Raw genomic sequence first — 22,822 nt, 5'->3', positions numbered from 1 at the left:
ACCTCGATATAGCCTTAGCATGGTGGCTCAGCGGTTAGCACTGCAGCTCTGGGGTCCTGGGTTCAAATCCCACCAAGGACAATATCTGCAAGGATTTTGTATGTTCTCCCCGTGTTTGTGTGGGTTCCTCCAGGTTTCCGGTTTCCTCCCACACTCCAAAGACCTAGAGAAAGGACATGTAGATTGTGAGCCCCAATGGGGACAGTGATGATGATATCTGTAAAGTGCTTCGGAATATGATGGAGCTATATAAGTGAGTAAAATAAATAAATACACTTATACATCTACATAACCTTAGGGGAGCTGGCTTGATTTTTGCGGGATAAGATACAATTTTGGATAACACCATTGATTTTGCCAAACTAGAAAATGGGAAAAAAAAAATTCTAAGTGGGATGAAATACAGAAAAAAAACCTGAATTTTGCCATAGTTTTTTTTGCGTTTTGTCCTTATTACGTTTTATTTGACAGTAGAAATGACCTGGTAGCATGATTTTACAAGTCAGTATGGTTACGGAAATACTAAATTTGTATATATATTTTTTTCATATTTTATTGTCCAAAATTTTTTTTAAACTTTTTGAAACAAAACTTTTTGTTTATGTTTCAGAGACCCATAACTTTTCTCTTTTTTCTCTCTTCATGACATTTAAAGGGAACCTGTGAGTAGATTTTTAGACCCCCAAGTAACATCATCACAGTAAAGTTCCTGTACTGATGATTACTTCCATACCTTTATATTATAAATCTGGGTCTCCATCGTCTTGTAATCCGTCGGTGAATTCTTATGCAAATGTGCTCGGAAGTGCAGGTCCTTGGTCTACACTTACAGCTCTGCCGACTTCTCCGGCCTCTCTCTCCTTCCAGCGCCGGCCTCCTATCAGTGATTAACAGGACACACTTCTGCGTCACCTGCTCCCCTGGCACAGGCGCCATCATTCCGGGACAGGCGCATGCGCAGTAATGTCCTCATGACATGGCGAGAGCCGGAATATCCATGTGTGCATGCACTGCCTCCGGGAATAACGGCCCTTGTGTGAGATATCAGTCTCTGTGGCCTCCTCACCTGCCTGAGATCTCCAATAACCTGCTGACAGGTTCCCTTTAAAACAGTAAATGCTGTAAAGAGGGGGGAAAAAAATCATATTGATAGATTGACTTTTCAATAGACTTTTATAGTTGCAATGATATCAACTATTTTTATTTATTCTTTCATTCTTTATTTTTAGGCTGGAAAGGAGTGTGCAGAGTGATTCAAACTTTTTATTATTTTTTTTTTACTTTTTTTTTATGTTTTTACTTTATTTTTTTTTTTAACCCCCTTTGGTGATTTGAACCTGCTCCAGTTTTTAGGGCGTATGCTCACAATGAGTTTTTGACGTTGCGTGTTATAAAAACGCAGCGCCTTACCGTTCCAGTAAAGTGGATGGGATTTATAGAGATCTCACTTCCACTTTGCTTCTTTTTTACGTAGTGTAAACTGATCTGCTGTGCATTTTTCAAGTCCGCAACATGTTAATTTCTCTTGTGGGTACGCTGAGTTTTATGTGCGGGTTTTACCCCATAGAATTGCATTACATACGGAAAATCCGCAGGTAAAAAAAATTTTTTTTTAGGGCATTTCCGCTAAATACCAAATACCAGGATGTAACAAAAACAAAGCAGTTTAAATTAAAACACATACAAAAAGAGACAAAAATGCGATAAAAATGCATGTAAAAAACAAACTCAAAAAGGCAATGAAAAAAAACGCAAGTAATCTAATAGGTGCAGAAATCAAAAACTCACCAAATACTTATCTTTACTAGCAGATAGATGCTGGCTGTATAACACTGCCGGCATGTTTCATTGTTTGGTGCAGGCTCAGCTCCTGAGCCCGCTCCATAGACCTGCAGCCTGCATAGGATGCTTCTTGCGTCTTGAAGGGGTTAAAATCGAATGGACAAACTTGTTCTGTCTTTTCTAATAAACCTTGAATTCATCTGGTAGACATCAGCTTCCACCATTAATTAGGAGCTCATAATTTCCCTCCGCAAAGTAAAAGCCAGCCCCCAAAAAAAAGAAAGAAAGAAAAATAGCAGCAGTTTATTGGACTGTGTAAGAATGCCACTGCACATGACCATAGCTATGCTTTGATAAATGGTTAGCCCTGCGTGTGCCAGTATGGCATCAGACGGCCTTTTCGATGTGCTCGGGGTTTGTGTTTGTATTGGTCGGGATTCCAGTTCTGGATGGGGCCCATTCTAATCCTCCGCAGGATATACATTGAATGTAGCACAGCTGTTCACCAAACAGGTGCACAACTCATCTCTTTTTCACACAATTGCCCCTGCAGTTGCTTATCCTTTACTGACACCAATACATTGCCACTTTTGTCTGTCGGAGAAAGGAGAGCCGGAAAAAAAAAGAAAAAAAAAAAAAAAGAAAAATACAAAGTGCTTGCTATAGATTTTCTGAGCCTACGTATCACATTGCGGAAAAGAGCCAGTAAAAAAAAGGGTGTATTAACAAAGCTGGTTATTTGAGTCAAAAATATTGCAATTTTTGAACTGAAGGGGTCAATTAAAAAAAAAAAAGTAATAAAAAAATGTGAGATGTCAAAAAAGTGTTAATATCTAAATAATAAATCGTGACAAGTTTTAAAAGAAAATGATGTGAATATTATTTTTTTATTGTTTATTAAAATTTTTATTATTATTTTTATTCTTTTTTTTTTTTTTTTTGCTGTTTGGTTAAATTAAAATAAATATATTTTTTTAATGAATTAAAAAAAAAACTAAAAACTAAAATTATTTCAGCTCACTCTATAGAGCCAGCAGAAAAAGACACATGAATCTTTTTTTTTTTTCCATAAAATGGGCTTTCCATCAGAAGACCACAATTAAAGGGCATCTGTCAGTAGGATCAATTCTCCTAAGCTTTCTATATGTACATGTAGGTCATAGGAAGCTGAATAAAATAACACCTTGATATCTGCGATCCGATGTCTTATACCAGAGAAATTTACTTTTTTTTCTTAATATGTAAATGAGCTGATAAGATCTATGGGAGGGACATAGATCTCCCTGAGAATCTTCTTCCAGAGATTATTATAAATGAAAGGGGACATTACCAGTTTGAGACATATAATGACTGACAGTCTGCTCTCCTGATCTATATGTCTCACATATATAATAAGCTCTGTAGGCAGATTCTAAGGGAGATCTATGTCCGGCCCATAGATCTTAACAGCTCATTAAGAAAACTTGGATTTCTCGGGAATAAGGCAACGGATCGCTGAGATCAAGGTATCATTTTATTCAGCTTCCTATGACCTACATGCCCATATAGACGGTTTAGGAGGGTTGATCTGACTGATAGATTCCTTTTAAGGCATTGGGATTTAGCCAGATATTGCGTCACATGGCGAGCCCACCTCCACATCATTACGGGAATGGTATGAGAAGTTCTCTATATTATGAAGGTGGTGTCATCACTTCCCACGTCAGTCAAATAATTTTTTCTTCCCCAGCCTTCCTCTCCTGTCATCAGACGAGGGTGAAAAATTCAGTGTAGCTCTGTGTACATAATGGGTATATCATTAAACATACCAGATCCTCGGTGGAGGATGCGTTACTATGCGTATGTGGAGGAGCTAAGCAGCTGATGTATTAAATATATACTGTGATAAGCCACTGCATTAAAAGTCAAATTTCAGAGGCTAATTATGTTGACTTAACGACGGCCCGAACTTCAGAATTACTAATCTGCTTATCTCTTTAACACCATTAGCGTAAAAAAAAAAAAAAAATATTTTGGAAATTTTAATATGCGTCTGTGCTTGTGTGTGAAATATTAGCGCTTACTGTAGCATTACTATCTATATCTAGGCCTTTATAGAAATATTTTTTTTTTCATTAAAAAAAAAATCTGCTTTTAGAAAAAAAATACAAAAAAAACTAACTCGCCAAATTTTTGTTCAATTTTTTATTTAATTTTATTAGGCTGAGTATTCATCAAATGTATTTTGCTATAGAAGAAACATACGTAAATCACGGATACCGCCGATCTGAGCTTTATGCATAATTTTAGACTTAAGGTACAAAGGCTTCAGTTATTCCCTTTAGGCCTCATTCAGATGTCACGGATTTTTCTTATATGTAAAAAAAAAAAAAAATGGACTGATTTTTATCATATTTTTATTTTTTATTTTCTCATAAAAAAAATAAAATAAAAATAAAATTGCGAAGTTTCAGGTACCCATTACAAGGTTAAAAATGGACGGCATCTATTCGCAAGACCCATAGAATTGTATGGGTGATGACTCGGAACAAATTTGCACATTTGTGGGGGGGGTTTTCTTGCGGACCACCGCAGCCACATAGACTAGGTATATGATCTATCCTCGAAAAACACAGATAGAACTGGTGCGTGAAAAACAGACGTCTGAAAAATGAAGGCCTTAAAGAGAACCTATCATTTATCCTGACATGTTTTAGGATTCTTCATAATATACGGATTCCCGAATTTTTTTTCCTTTTTTGCACCTTTCCTCTGTTATTCCCAATAGAAATTTCTAATAAATAGGCATTTCCTGTTGGGGGCGTGTCCCAACCTACTGTCCAATCAGTAGGGACACGCCCATATGACAAAGCGAATGGGTAACACCCAGTTGTCAATTTAATTATAAATTTCAAAGAATAGCACAATAGAAAAAAAATGCTCCAGAATCCTTATTTCATGGACAAACAAACATGCTAAGAGTGGTCCTCTTTAGTGAGGTTTGCACGATCCCTTTTTTTCAAGAAAAAGTCCAAAAATTATCAGAAGTTTTCTTTGACTGAGAACCTAGAATATATGTTGAAACTGGATAGAAAGTGTTTTGCTTTCCTACAGCACTCCCACAGGGAAAATGAAGTATTACACAATTCTTATTGAAAGAAATGGTCTGTCTATGTAACGCATGGATGTGCCAGGCCCTCCTGAGTGAGACACTGTACACTGTAGCGAGGGGCATAACTATGAGGGGTACAGGGGTAGTGTTATCGGCCGGTACCGGGGTATTAGTTGCGGCCAAGAGTCAAATAGAGCGACTGATCGTCCATTCGCCATTCCAGCTGGTCATCTCATAGAATTTAGTCAAAGCAGGTCCTTTGAAGGACATGGCCGGTTTCCTATCATTGGGCTATTTTGGGTTTAGTAATACATTTTAGTCTCGGGTTCAAAGACTGAAGATCAAATATGGCCGGAGCTATGTCATCTCGATTCAATGCCAGCATAAAGCTAATGTTGGCTGGACCTCCGCGGATTGTAGGCTGCTGTCCAGTTTTTCCAGTTGCAAAGCACTAAATCTAAAAGTTTTTTTTCAGAACATAGGATGGACGTAAGAATTCTAACAGAAGGGTAACCGGCACCTGACCTCGTACCATCGAGATTATTTTTTGAGATTAACCCTATTTTTGTATTTAATATATATATATTTTTGCTTTTTATATGTGTGCAGCTTTGGTTGGAGGATTTGTGCCAATGGGCATCTGAACGTGAAAAATAGTTAGCAGCCAGAGGGCAGCGATTTAGCAAGCACACGCGGAATTAAAATGTATCACGTTGCTATAAAGTGCAGCGTTGGCGCATCGTAGTATAAAACCACATGAAGATTCCATAATCGCCTTTATACACTGTGCTGGCTCAGCGCTGACAGATGTAATGATTTTTTTAAGGATGAAAACTCGACACAAGAAAAAAATTTAACTTGTTTTCATAAATGGATAATTTTTGGACCATTTTTGAAAAATGTATTTTATTTTTTTTCAAGTTAATTGGAACGGGAGCCAACATATGGGTAATAAAAGACCCTGAAAAGACTCCTTGTGTATGTGTATATATTTATATATATATTTACGTATTCATTTTATTTGATAGTTATCTAGAAGGGAAAAATTAAAGGTCAGTGACCTGGAAGTGGTGATGGTGCTGGGGCCTGACACCGGTACTGAGAATCCATACTTGATTTTATTGCATTTTCAACGATTCCAATGTGACCAGATGAAGACCACTTAACTCTTTGTCTCCAGTACACATTTTTTTAAATACATTTTGTAATGTTTTTTTCAGCAATTCAAATTTTCTATTTTTTTTTTTTTCATTTAAAAATTATTTTTATGTAATAAAACAGTATTACAGGTGAAGTGGATCTCCATGAATCCCACCTAAGGTTCTATTTTTGGAACTGATATAATTTTTGTAAAATTAATTAACACTTTATACTTTTTTTTTTTCCCCTCTTATAGGTCCACCACGCATTTCGGACAAAGTGATCCACCGGCAAACCGTAAGATTAGGAAGAACCATCAAACTGTTATGTCCGGTTGAAGGAGACCCCCCTCCCCTTACAATGTGGATGAAAGATGGACGCTCAATCCATAGCGGTTGGACCAGATTTAGGGCATATGTTCAAGGGTTGAAAATTAAAGATGTGGAAAGTGAGGACGCGGGAAGCTACATTTGCAAAGCCACCAATGGATTTGGAAGCATCAACGTGAATTATTCGCTCATTGTAATTGGTATGTACATCCCCTTGTTCATAAAAATATTCATTGTGTTCACAAAGTAGTGTAAATTCTGTTTTTTAATGCCTTTTAGGGTTCACATATAGAAAAAGATTATTATTATTATTATTATTTATGTTTTAAAGCCTTCTTCCGGTTAAAGTTCCGCCATATAATAAGATGATCGCTGAGTGTAGCGCTAATACCCAGCGATCAGATCTACTCTTGTATTAGACATTATCATGGGTGACTATGATGGATGTAGCTGGAAATCCCTTGTCTCTTTCAATGTTGGTGACTCAACCATTACCACCGGCTCCATGTTCAGTGATTAATGCCGCAAGGTTGGTCATGATGACTGTTTCCCCTAAATGAGTAATATTTGGCTACTGTAATGAGCAGCTGCATCATTGAGGGAATCGGAGAGGTGATTCGGTGAAATCAAGGTCATCTTTTCAGTATTTCCTCCGAGGAGAAGCTTAGTAAAGAAGGCTATAACTTGTGGTGTGTGGACTTGGCAGAATTCTGCATGACACTGGAAAAAGTTTGACATTTTCGCTGATTTGTTTTTTTTGTTAATACACAGCGCTGTGTGTGGAATTAAATAGAATTTTTTTTTTATTATAACAATTACCTTTTCCAACAATTTTTTTTGTTTACTTTTTTTTTAAACATTATTTTTGGCCTGTGTGGTTTACCTTTTTGGAAAAAAAATTATTAGTGAAAAATTGTATCGTTTAAGGCCTCATACGCATGAGGATGTTTCTTGTATACACCTCTGTGGGGCCTTACTGTGCCGCCAATTTCCTCCAATTTTATTCAGAGGTGGTTTATGTTGTTTGGACCCTGGATTAAGGTGCTGTTCCCACACTGGCCAGTTGGAAATAAAATCATGGCCAAGAGGGGTTCATAGCACCTTATCTAATTCCCCTACTTCCATTAGGAGACACTTAAGAGGTTTATGTACAAGAACCAGAAGTGGTGGACTGACAATTTGTCTGTTAAGTTACTGACTGAGGTTCCATGGCCAAGATAGACCCATGGGCCTTCACTCAACTCATCCATCCTTATGAAATGAATGTACATGAGACTTAGTACTCTCAAGAGACAATGGCAGATGTGGATTGTCCAGTTGAGTATTATTGGTTGCATATGCAGTCTCCTGGGCAAGAGGGACCCCTCGAATCTTACTGACCCCCCACCTCTTTGTGAGGTTTATGTACAAGTGCTACAAGTGATGGACTGACCAGTTGTCTATTAGGTTAGTGACTGAGGTCTCATGGCCAAGAGGGGCAAATGGGCTTTCACCCAACGCATGCATCCTTTGGGAATAAATGTACATGAGACTTAATGCTCTCAAGACACAACTGCAGATGTGGATTGTCCAGTTGTGTATTATTGGTAGTGTCTGAGGTCTCATGGCCAATAGGGGCCCATGGGCCTTCAACCAACTGATCCAGCCTTAGGAAATAAACTTACATGAGATGTAATACTTTCAAGAGACAACAGTGGATATGCCAGTTTCACATTTGGGGTAGTGTATGAGATCCCATGGCTAACAGGAACCCATAGCATCTTATTAAATTCCCCCACATCCATTAAGAGACACTTAAGAGGTTTATGTACAAGAGCCAGTAGTGGTAGACTGACCAGTTGGGCATTAGGTTAGCACCTTATGGCCAAAAGGGGCACATGGGCCTTTACCCAACTCCTCCATCCTTAGGATGTACAGTATATATACATAAGACCTAATACTATCAAGAGACAACAAGAGAGGATTGGCCAGTTGGGTATTAGGTAGCATCCAAGGTCCCATTGCCACGGGGGTTCCTATAGCTTTTTACTGAACCTCTTCACTTACATTAAGAGTTTCTTGGGACATATATTTTCAAGAACCAGTAGAGGTAAACTGACTAATTGGACATTAGGTTAGTGCCTTAGTTCCCATGGTTAAGATGGGCACATGGACCTTTACCCAACACGTCAATTTTTAGGATGTATACGTACATGAGACTTATTTTCAAGAGACTACAGCAAATGTGCATAGGCCACTTGGGCATTAGGGATAGTGTCAGAGCACATGGGACTTTATCCAACTTCTCCATCCTTAGGATGTATATGTGCATTAGACCTAAAACTCTCATGAGACAACAGCAGATATGAATTGGACAGTTGAGTGTTAGGGCTAACGTTTGAAGTGCCTTTCCCAAGAGGGGCCCAAGGCATCTTACCAACCTCCCCTCCCCTCACACGCCTCCATTGAAATCCTTGAGAACTATATATACAAGAGCCAACAATGGTGAACTGGCCAACTGAGCTCCTATGACCAAGAAGGTCCCATAGGCCTTCACCCAACTTTTCCTTGATCATAATTGACCATGAGCCTTGGTTCAGTCTTGGTCTATCCTCTTTTTTTTTCCCAACCTGTCATCACCCAAGATGTTTTGCATTAAATTAAAGTACATGAGTAATTTTTATGCCCTTGGGGCCCTTCAGTGTCAATTGTCTTGTCATTTTTTAACCGAAATAATGATTGTTGTCCCTAGAAGTTCAGGCTACGAAGGTGTAGAAATGTAGATAATTTTAGAACACTCAGGTTCTACTCTCGCGGGATAATTAGAAAATGCTTACAGACCTGACTAATGGAGTTTGTGGATGACATAATGCCGCGGCCGGTACAGTAATTACCTTCGTGAGCTTGACTCCAATTGGCCGATGTGGGTTTCCTCGCATGTATTCTCCCCAGGCTAGTAAATAAAATGTCTTCCAGATCTAATTAGACTCCAGGACACTATTTCTAGTTTATCAGTATCCAAAGCATATCCTCCTAATGCTGGAAATGACTTCCCCTTTAATGTTTTCAGATGTTTTTGAGAAGTCATAAAAATTAAAGTTCCTCTATTCGCCCACATAAGGCATCCATGCTTTCTCCAGATGCCGGGGCTTAGTGCACGGTGGATATAGGATAAGCTGGAAGGATTATGTATATATGCATGGAAATGAATAAACATCCACTTTTCAGCTTCCAAAAATGTCCTTTGCGGAGATTTCTCAGCTAAGCCGCCTGTGTGTACTGTATTTTGTACAAATAAATGTCAGAGATGGGAATAATCCGGCCTTACAATGTCTGCAGATGTGCAACTTATCAGGCTACAGTCATCAGTTCAGAGCAGGGTGCAAAAAAAAAATCTGTAGTCTGTGGTCTGAGAAGAATGATTATCTTCCAAAAAGTATTTTTTTTTATTTAATAAAATTAGATAGAGTGAAATTCCATTAATCCTGCACCTGGTTCTCCTGGAATTCTCGATTAATCTGATATAGGCCAAAAAATGCCAAAAATGATCCGTTATTCTGGCACTTGTCCTCTTTTGTGGCGGGTGGTTCAGATGTAAACTTGATCCCATGGACCTTGGGCTTAATTATCATCATCATTAATATTAATAAAGTCAGATTTACAGTCTGGTGTTAATGTCATTGTATTATTCTTTGCCATACATGAATAATAGATTTTTTTTTGGGGTAAAAAAAAATTCCTATTGATACAGTCCTGAAGTCTTCCAAATTAATCTGTAACGAATCCTTTATCTATAGCTGTAATTGTTAAAAGGGTTATCCACTACCGGGACAATCCCTTTTTAAAATAACAGACACTCCACTTTTCCAGCAATGAGACCTGGCTCCACTTTTCCAGAGGGACACCTGGCGCCACTTTTCCAGAGGGAGACCTGGCGCCACTTTTCCAGGGGGAGACCTGGCGCCACTTTTCCAGGGGGAGACCTGGTGCCACTTTTCCAGGGGGAGACCTGGCGCCACTTTTCCAGGGGGAAACCTGGCGCCACTTTTCCAGGGGAAGACCTGGCGCCACTTTTCCAGGGGGAAACCTGGCGCCTCTTTTCCAGAGGGAGACCTTGCGCCGACACCCCTGGAATGGCACCTGTGCAGTAGGTGAACACCTATTCTAAAAAGAGGTTGTTCAGGTATTTGTCGGCCCCTTTAATCTTTTTACAATTGGGAATGTATGCAAATGTTTTTTACTCATTCCAAGGGAATCCTTACGAATGTCATTTTTACATTGCTGTGCATTAGATTATTTTTTTTGCTCAGGGTTTTGGTCGCTTTTTCAGGAGGAATCCACCTGAAAAAGACGCTGTGTGCACATACTCTAACAATATAATAAAGGAATCTAACATTTTACGTGACCCAGTTTAAGAAACACAGATCTGTAATGACAACTTTTTGTTTCTATGTGCAACCTAAGTCCTTTCGTTCTTTCTTGAATTCTTGAACATCATGGCCTCGATTCATGAGACAGACATCTTCAGAATTCTGACATAAAACTATTTGGAAATGTCACAACTTTTTGCATTTTTACTCCAGCTTACACAGCTTTTTTGAAACCTGGGGGAACCTTAATGGGAAGGTACAAGGCCAAACGTTGCTGATAAATTTATCATAATTTACACCAAAAAAATTGCGTAAATTATGAAAGAAATATACTTCAGTTCCTGACTTGAGGGCATTTCTAAGCGCAGCGAAAGAGGCGCACAGTTCTTAATGAATTTGGTGCATCTTGCTCCAGCGCTCCTTTCTTCAGGCACGGAAAAGGGACATGAATTGAAGCTTACGTTTGGATTCAAAATAATCCACTCACTTGGGTTATGTTCTCCATTATAAAAACAATTAAAGTACAATTTCTTTAATCAGTAATCCAAACATTTTTTTGAACTTAGAATGTACCAGAACCATGCAGAATACTAGTGAACTGGAAGCTGCCAGTCACGCACAATTGAGTCATACTGCATCGACGTTTCATCATTCTCATTCATGACCAAACCCAACTTTTTGTATTTTAAAGTCTTCTGTAATTGTCTATCACGCGACCAAGTTCCCTAATATCCACCACAGCCCTTCTCTTCTTGTTCCATCCATGTGTCAGGGCCGTGTTGTATGTTGCATCATTCCGATATCTTCCTCAATGTCTTTTTGTGCCTTTTGAAGTCAGGAAGATGGTGGAGTTTTGACCATCTGATTTCACTAGAAGGATTTAAATAGATTCTGCTCCGGATTCGTCAGAGAATGCCCTTTTCATGAATTAGGAAATTTTTGACAAATCCGCAGTTCTATAAGAAATTGATGTCCTGGGACTTATGTTTTTAGAAAATCGATCATGTTCTATAATTGTATGTTTTTTATTACACGTGCATTAAAAGAAGCCTTTTATTAGGACAGACCTCCTATTATACCTAGAAGATGCTTTCAAGTGGTACAAATGAGACCATTAAACATCTCCATACAAGGGGATTAAAAATAATTTGCCTCTCTTGCACCTCCCATCTTAGCGTACTCTAAAGACCCCATAGACTAAAATCTGCCATATCCGCCAATATCGATAGTCTAATGTGCGTGGAGGCCTCATGACTCTCTGACATCACCTGTTGGATATCAGTGGCTAATTTTTTTGTTAACCCTGGTGATAAGCCGCTGCCAGAGAAGTCCGGCTGTTGCTCTCTCATACAGAACACAAGAGCGCTAAGACGAGCCGAGCATTTCTGTGTATGAGGCAGTCGAGAGAGATAGCTGACCGTTCATCCAACAGCTTTCTGATGTAGATGGGGAGCTTAAAAGAGTTGTACCAAGTTTGGAAGTTATCCCTTATCAATAAGATATGAAAAAAATTTGCGACCTTTGGGGGTTTGACTGCTGGAAGCCCCACTGATCCAAAGAACCGGTAGTTGAATGGAGTGGTGGTCCATCATGCGCACCTCTGCTCCATTCTTTAATTGGACTACCAGAGATAGCCCGTTCAGCTGGCCCTCTGCACGCCAATTAAAAGTGAATGGAGTGGAATGATCGACCACCTCGACAACTCCTGATTCTTGGTATCGGTGGGGGTCCCAGCGGGTGGACCTCCTAGCCATCGGGAAGTTATAACTTCCAAACTTAGTACAACCCCTTTAAGAGCTTCAATATTGTACTCTTAAGTAGTCATGCTGCCCAAGCAAGACGTAGAAGAACGTACCTCACGAACTTTCAAGCCCGTTCACTTCAGTTGTTATATTGCGCCTCCTTCAGTGATAAAACTGCATATTGTGCCAACCCATCGCCCCACGGTGGTGGTGGTGATCTCTTCAGGTGGCACTATTATTGTTCCTTCAAGTGCCAACGAGTGAATACAATTCCTCCAATTAAATCAGCATTGATAATGAATCCTACAGATGCCCGAATGTGAAAAATACCTGTTCAAAAACTTTAAAAATTCTTATAATTTATGAAAAAGTTTATACAAATATGTCAAGAAAATCTAGTGTCTCCAAGAGCTTGGGACTCGGTGTCTGTGACCTTTGGGTATGTTTTCTTTTATTTTGAGTGCTTTTGCAATATACGATATTTTTGTAGAACGTTATGAATGGCATATTCTTTTTCGGTTCCCTTTATAGCCCTGAAAGAATCGTTGCGGAGGCCGTGGCACACACACAAAAGTGCCTTATGAAGTTGTCTAGTCAGACTCGCGTCTCCACGCTCTTGTTTTCCTTGGTACTGCTGAAAGCAAATTTTTTGATGGTTTGCTGCATCTGTACATTTCTTCCCAGACTAATAAGAGCAGCTGAACTCCTTTACCTTGGGTGTTTGTCAGATTTTTTTTATTCCTTGCTCATATTCTCCGAGTATGTAGATGGTTGCTAATTTAATGAAGAAACGGGAAAGCCAAGAACAATGCGTGTAGTCTTTAACCAGTAGTCGAGTTAAACAGGCTTTGTGGCTTACCACAAGATTTGGAATGACAATTACTACACGAGAACAAAAATTACAAGTTCAGTGGGAAGAATCCTTCTCTAAACCAACTACTATTGAGATTCAGTAAAAAAAAAAAATAAATAAATAAGAAAGTTCAAGTTTATGAAAGGACCAAAAATAAAAAATATACAGAAATTCTGGAAAAAATAATAAGCAGCTTGGGCTGAAATGAAGAGTGAGATGCAAAACACTGTCCATTGTCCCCTTAACTGACAAATTTCATTTCCAGTAGGGATTTAGAGGAAGCGAATGTGTTTTTCATTAATTTGTATGTTCCGGGTTAAACCAATTGCGTAAACAGAAGTATCCACGCAGTAATAATTTATTGAAATAAATGTTCTCCACTTGGGTTGTAAAAATAGACATAGTAATTGGAATAACAGGAGGTGCCTTTAGTGTAGTCAGTGAGTAAAATGTACCCATGCATAGCGATAAGTTGGGTTTCACCCATGATGTGATTTGGTGGACCTTCAGATGTTCTTCAATGTGTCGGCACATGCATTGTCTCAACAAGGGTAACGTTAATAGGAGTTCACGGTCATTTTTCTAGGCTGATTTATTGGTATGGCTAATAAAATTGTTGCCACTTTGATTTTAAAGAGAATCTGTCATTAGATTCATGCTTCCCAAACCACGGGGAATATGAATCAGACACTGGCGTTGGACATTATGGAAACTTTGGAGATCCTTCTCGGGGACTGTGTGTCTCTACTGGCTAGTCCATGCCAGCTCCCCAGCAGCTTCTCCCCACCTTGTTTCATTTGAATATCATGTCTCTCCCTATGTGAAAGACCTGTCAGTCAATGGGAACAGGTCAGGGAGAGACCAGCCAGCCAAAAGGAGCAGATTGGGCTAAGACCAGGTCGGGGAGAGACATGTCAGTCAATGGGAGCAGGTCAAAGAGAGACTTGCCAGTCAAAGTGAGCAGATCAGGGAGAGACCTGACAATCAATGGAAGCAGGTCGGGGAGAGACCTGCCAGTCAAAGAGAGTAGGTTGAGGAGAGACCTGTCAGTCAAAAGGAGCAGGCTGGGGAGAGACCTGTCAGTCAAATGAAGCAGGTTGGGGAGAGACTTCTTAGTCCAGGAGAGCAGGTTGGGGAGACATCTGTACTTGTCAGTCAAGTGGAGCTGGTCAGGGAGAGACTTGTCAGACAAAGGTAGCAGGGCGGGGAAAGACCTGTCAGTCATAAGGAGCAGGTTGGAAAGAGACCACTCAGTCAAGGTGAGCAGTTTGGGGAGAGAACTGTCAGTCAAATGGAGCTGGTCGGAGAGAGACTGGTTAGTCATGGAGTGCAGGTTAGGGAGAGAACTGTCAGTCAATTAGAGCAGGTCGGAGAGAGACCTGTTAGTCATGGAGAGCAGATCAGGGTGAAACCTGTCAGTCAAGAGGAGCAGGTCGGGGAGAGACCTGTTGGTCAAGGAGAGCAGGTTGGGGAGAGGTCTGACAGTCAAGGGGAGCAGGTTATGGCAGCATGAACTGACATGTTCTCTTTAAATACTATAGATCAGTGCCAATCACACAATGTGGGCTAAGAGTCCTATTTTTTGAGATTAGCAAAAAAGCTAGGCTACTTTGGATTTGGGCTATTGTCAGCAAATTAGTACTAGAATTGGATTCTACATAGGAATTTTCCATACAGATACTTATGATCATACATTTTTATTACATATCTGATCTGTCAGTATTGTTTACTGGCTGCTTTTTTTTATGCCTTCAGTTCTTACCTGAATGTTGATTCCTAGCCGGTATGGATATCTGATTGAGAACATGGCTGATTGACATGTAACATAAGTCTATGGCCAGAATCCCCTATCAAGAAGTTTTTTTATGACCTTTGAATAATTGAATGTGCCATGGAGTCTGCTATGATCTTGTTATCTCTTGACCTTAAAGATAGGCCCCATCCCTCCAACTCTTTGTTCAAAACCATTAGAAGCCTAACATTGCCCATGTTTTCCAGCTGCTAACTATTCCGGATTTCATTGATGCCATGTGTTGTGACTGGTTCTTGCATTTTGTTCTCCTTTTTCTGATGGCAATGAGAAGATCAAAGATCGTTCAGATGTTTTACGTCGTCTTATCTTTACGGGTCTTCAGCTTCTGGGGTTTGTACTTGTAATTAAAGCCATCAAGGTACATGAGCTGTCACCTTTTGGGTGTTGTTAGGATATGGTAGGTTCATATTCTTTAAGATCTGGAACAATTGGAGACTCACTTAACAAGTGGCCAGTTTGACATCTTACACTTTAAAATCAACCATAAAATGTTCAAAAAAATAGGGGTGTAAAAAATTAAGATGGTGAGAAGATATACTGGATGGCATCAGACATGATGCATGACTCAATTCATGGGAATCGAGACTTGCTTCTTCTAATAGAAGTTGAGTAAGAGAACTGTTGAGTTCTGTAGATGAGGTACAACTAGCATTTCACAGAACCGTATTGGACAAAAGGTGCCATCAACTAGTCTGGTCACTTTTATGCTCCACTTGCTCTATCCATGTCTTAAAGAGGACCTGTCACTAGATGAATTGTGGTCAGTTTTTGCTCTTATTTTATTCCCTTGCTCCCCTGATTAATTTGGTTTTTTTTGTTATTTTAATGTCCTACATATGGTTCCAGATTTATGAACCTTTTTATTTACTGCTAATTTTTTTAGGGGGTCTGGTTGACGGGGTAATTATGTCGAGTAGCCTGAAGACACGCCCCAGAGGATCCTGTAAGCAATGTCCTCTTTAGTAAAGACCATAAAAATTAGCACTAAACATAAAGTCCCACATCACTAGAACCGTATGACGAATTAAAAAAAAAAAGCGGAATACTCACAGAAATAAAATAAGAGCAACAACTGGCCAATTTTGACTTGGTTGACAGGTCTTTGTTAAGGGTATGACTATCTGAAATAATATACAAGGTGAGTTTGTTTCACAATTAATAGTCATCAAAATGTCTCATTTGTGAGGTCTCTGTGCCTCTTCTCTTTGGTTTGGTCTACAAGATGTCCTTTTTCATAGAATGCAGCAGGTGCTCTTTAAGAAACATATTACTACTACTTTTTTTTTAACTAAGAAGTAATATTTTTTGCTGAATTTCACATTATTGGACCTCAACCATGAGATTTATGATATTTTTCTACAGTAAAAAAAAAAAAAATTGGCAGATAGCTCGCTAATTTATTTAACTTCATGTTTCCCAATTCCGGATGAAAAAAAAAAAAAAATCATATTATATGAAATGTCCTTTTGAATAAAATCTTTGTTCCCCAATGTGGATTCTGCATATGTACACAAGGCTTCATGAAGAGCCGTTTCAGAATTGAACTTGGGGGCTGAAATAATTTTTCTGGCAAAACGCTTGGAAAAGAAGACTCGAGACTTGAAGTCCCGAGAGCTCTGAAAAACTAGACTCTGCTTTCAGTGAAGGCCTGCTAAAGACATTAAGTTCCCTGCAAACATCCATCTATCAGCGGTAAAGTATTTGTAAAAGGCCTACTTTGTTCTGAACTCACTGGCCCACTGATTATTCACAGTGCCTTTATTGTGGAAATTGGTTGATGACCCTTTACCCTCAGTAATGATGACAGATTTATGTATTTTAACACCCAGGGCTGATGTGTTTTTTAACTGCGGCCAACCAGTGCCACTGCTGCCAATATCTATTTTTATGGTCGGTTTCTTTTTAAGGTACCCTGTGTATCTGAGGAACAAACATGAATTGGTTCCGCAAAAGAAGCAAACATAGTCATATAGGGCCATAATGTCCCATCAGTTCTAGGCTACACATGTTTTATCAATGTTGTCCATAGTTGTCAGGTCTACAAGTAGCTCATGCCAACATGTAGAAGCAAAGCTTCACGACTGTGGTGTGCTGCTACTTCCAAATATCTATTTTTATGGTTGGTCTCTTAAGGTACCCAATGTCTCGGAGGAACAAGAATAGTCATATAGGGCCGTGATGACCCATCAGTTCTAGGTTACACATCATTACTCCATGTTGTCCATAGCTGTAAGGTCTACTGGTAGGTGATGCCAGCCTGTAGCACTAGGCTAAAGTTAGGGGGCTACACGGCATGTTGTGCCACTGCTGGCAATATCTATGTTTATGGTTGGTGTCTTAAGGTACCCTTATGTGTTCGAGGCATTAACATGAGTTGGTTTAGCAAGAATAGCCATATAGGGCCATGTTGACCTATTGGTTCTATCCTATATATCATTAGGTCATATTGTCCATAGCTGTAAGGTCTACAAGTAGGTAAGCTCAATATGTAAATCTAGGCTAAAAATAGTGGGCTACACAGCATTGTTGTGTGCCACTGCTATCAATATCTATTTTTATGGTCGGTCTCTTTTAATGTACCTTGTGTGTCTGAGGAACAAGAATAGTCATATATAAGACTATGATGACCCATCAGTTCTAGGCTACTCATCGTTACACCATTTGTCCGTACAGTAGCTGTAAGGTCTACAGGTAGCTGATGTCAACGTATAGATCTAGATTGATGCTAGGGCTACATGGCATGGTGATGTGCCACAGCTGCCAATATCAATTTTTATGGTTGGTCTCTTTGAAGGCACTCTATGTATCAGAGGATCAAAGATGAATCGGTTCAGCAAGAATAGCCATATTGGGCCATGTAGATTCATCGGTTCTAGGCTACACAGCGTTATGCCACGTTGTCTGTAGCTGTAAAGACTACAGGTAGCTAAAGCTAGAGGGCTACACTGCATGGTGGTGTGCCATTAATGCCAATATTTATTTTTATGGTTCGTTTCTTTTAAGGTACCCTGTGTGGCTAAGGAACTAGAATAATCATATACTTCCATGATGACCCATCAGCTCTTATGCCATATTTTCCATAGCTATAAGGTCTACAGATCGCTGCCAACATGTAGACCTATGCTATAGCTAAAGACCTACAAGGTATGGTGGTCTGCCACTGCTACCAATCTTGATTTGTATGGTTTGTCTCTTTTAAGATGCACCAGCCAAAGGATCTGCAAGACAATTTGAATATCTGGTCTTAAATCAGTCTTTGTCTTGGTGGTGTACCGTTGCCTCTTCTACCAGTGTCTTGGCTGTAAGGTCTACAAGAATCTAATGTCAAAGTGTAAATGTAGGCTAAAGCCAAGCCTTAATGGCATATTTGGTGAGCTGTTAACACTGCTGTCAGTGTCTATATTTATGGTCCAATTTTGGTACATAGAGCTCTCATTGTCAATGTTATGCTCCTACTTAAAGCCAGGGCTACGGTACAAGACCTGTCTTGTTCTTCAACTTACCCAAGACTAGATATTGCATGCAAGTTAAAGATACAGATTCATGGATAATGATAATACCATTCCAAGGTTATGACCAGTGTTGAGATGTGATGTCCTCGTGGGGTGAAGTGGCATTTTGATTGGTAGCCCAAACCTCTGGTGCACCATGATGGAGAAGGTCTCGTTTGTAAAGTGTGTGACATCGGATTTAGAAAGTCTTTGGTCAGCGTGGCTACATATAGCGATTACCCAGCTTAGACAACCCCATCTGGCTTGTAGGGCCTCCTCAGATAGGTTAATCGGACAGTGGTCTTATGTGTAATCTCCACCTTCTGCTTGGATGTAATACTGATCTTAGCTGACCATTTCCATCCATTAATACATGTGCATGTCTCGGACTCTCTCCTTTTGCTAACCCTTAGCTTAAGACACCCCTTTCTTAACCATACATCCAAAAACATCAGAAAAACTAGGCAACCTCTTTAAAAAGTGATTTTTATAAGTCATTTGATGTATATGATTCAACCCCGAATTAAATCACTCTGCAAATGTATGCATCTGTTATGAAGAGGTTAACAGTGATTTTCATTATTACGAAGCGTTCGGGATGGAGCGGAGAGTGCCGCTTCAGGCCAGGTCTCTAGCACTTCATTTCTGTTAACCATATTTTTTTTCCATTTTCAGTTTGTCCATAAAAACAAGTGAAATGTAATTAAATAGGTGGCATAACGAAAGAAGCGCAGGGACGGCCGCGGCCAAAATCCTCACAATAAATGGACTAACCCAAAAAAAAACCTGGCAGTAAAGGAGCAAAAAAAAAGGCCCTCTCCGCATTCCCATTCCCATTACATTATGGCCAGTCCAGCATGCAGCTTTTACTATGATCTGTGAACTGCACAGTTCTACTTAATAGAGGTAGGAAAAATGTAGGCATGTATATTTTCGATTTATGGCGTTCTGCCTCAAGTGGTTGACTATCCACACTAGGTACAGCGATGAATATCCTATAATCCAGAATTCCAGATCTCATTGAAGGAATACAATTTGTGTGAGCCCACCAGCTATGACAAGGCTGATCTTTATATTGAGGGACCCTTAAAATTTCTATCAGATGTGAATTTCCTGAGCCAAAAGCCTACAATATATAAAGGGTAGGATCCATCACTAATAAAAAAAACGCCTTAGTGTCACGATTCCACCTCTTTGTGCCTTTGACGCAGTGACTTACAGCTCGGTCGTCCAATCTAGTGCAGGGGCGTGCTGAGCTGTCGGTATTTTGATTGACAGCTCGGTCGTCCAATCTAGTGCAGTGGCGTGCTGAGCTGTCGGTATTTTGATTGACAGCTCGGTCGTCCAATCTAGTGCAGTGGCGTGCTGAGCTGTCGGTATTTTGATTGACCGCTCGGTCGTCCAATCTAGTGCAGTGGCGTGCTGAGCTGTCGGTATTTTGATTGACAGATCGGTCGTCCAATCTAGTGCAGGGGCGTGCTGAGCTGTCGGTATTTTGATTGACAGCTCGGTCGTCCAATCTAGTGCAGTGGCGTGCTGAGCTGTCGGTATTTTGATTGACAGCTCGGTCGTCCAATCTAGTGCAGTGGCGTGCTGAGCTGTCGGTATTTTGATTGACCGCTCGGTCGTCCAATCTAGTGCAGTGGCGTGCTGAGCTGTCGGTATTTTGATTGACAGATCGGTCGTCCAATCTAGTGCAGTGGCGTGCTGAGCTGTCGGTATTTTGATTGACCGCTCGGTCGTCCAATCTAGTGCAGTGGCGTGCTGAGCTGTCGGTATTTTGAGTGACAGTTCGCCCGTAAAATATGGAACTGGGATGTGCTGAGCTTTCTTCAGGTGTTCCCTGCTCCAAGTGATTACCCAGCTACTTAACTAAGCTGTCTGCCCCTGGTAGCTGCCAGTCGTAACTTTCAGCTCAGTTTGGTTTGTCCTCTGTGCCTTGCTCTGAATTCAGACATTCTCATCTTCTGTTGCCGGACCCTGGATTTGCCTATTGACTACCCATTTGTTTTACCCTTTTGCCTTGACGCACTCTGATCTTGGAATTCTGACCCTGGACTGTGACCTGACCTTGCCTTTTGCCTTACCCCTTTGTATATAATAATCACTCTTGGTATCTGACCTCGGACCTCTTCACTACCCAAGCATGGCTTCCCCGTGAGTAGTGACTATTGTCACACTTTGGGCTTTATTCATAAGTCGTATGATCAGCGCTTCATCAATTATTCTCAGATGAGAAAAAAAGAAAAAAGTTTCTCCACCTTCTCCTATCTAGCCGTCCGTGTATGTCCATTACATGGATGACATCTGAGTACTGTCCGATTTTTTTTTCATATACTTGCAGTGCCGATTTTGATCAATAGCCAACATTTCGGTGCACACGAAAAAAAAAATCAGACGTGTGAACGGCCCCATAGAATTCGCACCTAGTAACATTCCATCAGTGAAAAATGTATAGAACTTGGACATGAAAAATGGATGTCTGAATGATGCCTTAGACTGAGAGGAGTACTCCTCCCGATTATTAGACTTTCTTCAAGGATTTCACTGGCTATCTAAATCCGGATGTAAAGCAACCAGTAAAGATGGGTGACGACCAGTATGACCACAGCTTCACCGGTGTCCTGGGAGGTAAATCATGGCAGCAGTATAGCAGCACGCTATGTATATCCAGACGACCAGAACCCAGAGAGCCGCGGCTCCAGTTGACAAGCGGCATAGAATTACTCTGTGTGTCTACCGCACTGAAATCCCAGGAATCTCGCAGAAGAGTGAGATGGCGCCTCGTGACTGTGTAACATAATTCCAATATTTGTGCACAGTGTTCTGTTATTAAACAACTGTTTGCGATGAGCAGACATTTTTTTACTGTACTTTGAGCCCGTTCTTTACGTGTTTCTTCGAAGGAGAACATGACGAACTCTGCATATTTGTTTTTTAATCTCCCTAACGCCACTGATTTTAGGATGTAACAAACTGAGCCGCTGTCCAGGGTGTTTGTTTCCTAAGATAACCGGTAGACTGACTCCCAGGAACAAGGAACAACCTGAAAGTGAAGCAAAAAATATATATACTGCTATGCTGTGAGTTACAATAGCTGGTCACTCTATCGCACTGAATGTTCCGCCTGCGAAGAGAGGGAACTGTGCTGCTGACATGACACCTGCACAGTCCTCTCTCTCCTGTGCTCTGCATTCATTTAATGTTTGGCTTGTCATAGCGGTACTATCTGTAAATATTAATTGGAGACTGTATTAGAGTATTATTAAAGGACTGTATGGCAATATAAATAGGCAGTTTATGACAAAACTGTATAAAATTAGTGGCCCATAATATTCAGCAAAATTGGGGTCAATAAGCCAGATTTTTTTTATATATATATATATATATATATATACACTATGGTTCTGATTCAGCATTTGCGATTTTTTTGGACATTTTTCTTTTTTTTTTTCTTGTGGTGTTTGCTGAGGTTTTTTTGTGGCATAATAGCGCAAGAATTTTATGAATTTGCCACTTTATTTTTGTCTTTAAACAGTTTTGGCAACATTTTAGCAACAAAAGTGTTAGAAAAAAAATTTCTTTAAAAAAATTACAAAAATGCAGCAAATTTTAAAACTCCTTTACAAACCTTACTACAGGGAAGAGGAGTGGAGGGAGATGCGCCCCCAAAAACTAAACATTTGGTAAAAGTCACATTTTATGAGGACAGATTGAAAAAAAAAAAAATGAAAAAGAAAGACGACTTAAAAAGTGGCACAAAAAGTCTAGAGAATAAGACGCAAATACTAAAGCCGCTATAAAGGAGCAATTTACTACAGAAAAGTGGACAAACAGCAATAATAAATCGGGGCCTCAGGTTTTAGTATCAGTCAACCTTCACGTCACGTCAAGGGTTTCTATTTCGAGCCTCCAAAAACGGGATTTGGTCAAAACCCCTGAAGGAGCCCTGATCTACCACACTTTGGTTACCACCCACAAAAGGTGGACATTGCTGTAACAGAGAGCAGACAGAGCACAAAGTGACTCCATCCGCCTCATTATTGTGAATGGCTTCTCTGATGATTCCTTCCAAATCAAATATTTTGGGGCGTCAGATGGAAGCCCCTGATGGAGTTTCTTATATCTGGTGAAACGTCGTGTTAACATAGCCGAAGAATCATTTTAAAGTAAATCAGATGAATGTTCAGAACAAGAGATTGTTTCATGTTCACCCTGAAATATTTTACAAT

General features: G+C 40.0%; 1 protein-coding gene across 1 annotated transcript in view; it reads left to right on the top strand.

The window, feature by feature from the left end:
• The window catches only part of FGFRL1 (fibroblast growth factor receptor like 1), a 190,218-nt gene that overhangs the window by 105,812 nt on the left and 61,584 nt on the right, over nt 1-22,822 (top strand). Inside the window, exon 3 of the mRNA XM_073649123.1 lies at nt 6,270-6,542. Within this exon, the coding sequence (XP_073505224.1) occupies nt 6,270-6,542 (273 nt within the window). The remainder of the gene's footprint in view (nt 1-6,269; nt 6,543-22,822) is intronic.

This window comes from Phyllobates terribilis, unplaced genomic scaffold, assembly GCF_046119375.1.
Source record: "Phyllobates terribilis strain yellow unplaced genomic scaffold, ASM4611937v1 Scaffold_1__5_contigs__length_1240528914, whole genome shotgun sequence".
Classification (NCBI taxonomy): Eukaryota; Metazoa; Chordata; class Amphibia; order Anura; family Dendrobatidae; genus Phyllobates; species Phyllobates terribilis.
The sequence above is the reverse complement of the archived record's forward strand: the minus strand, read 5'-3'. Positions and strand labels throughout refer to the sequence as shown.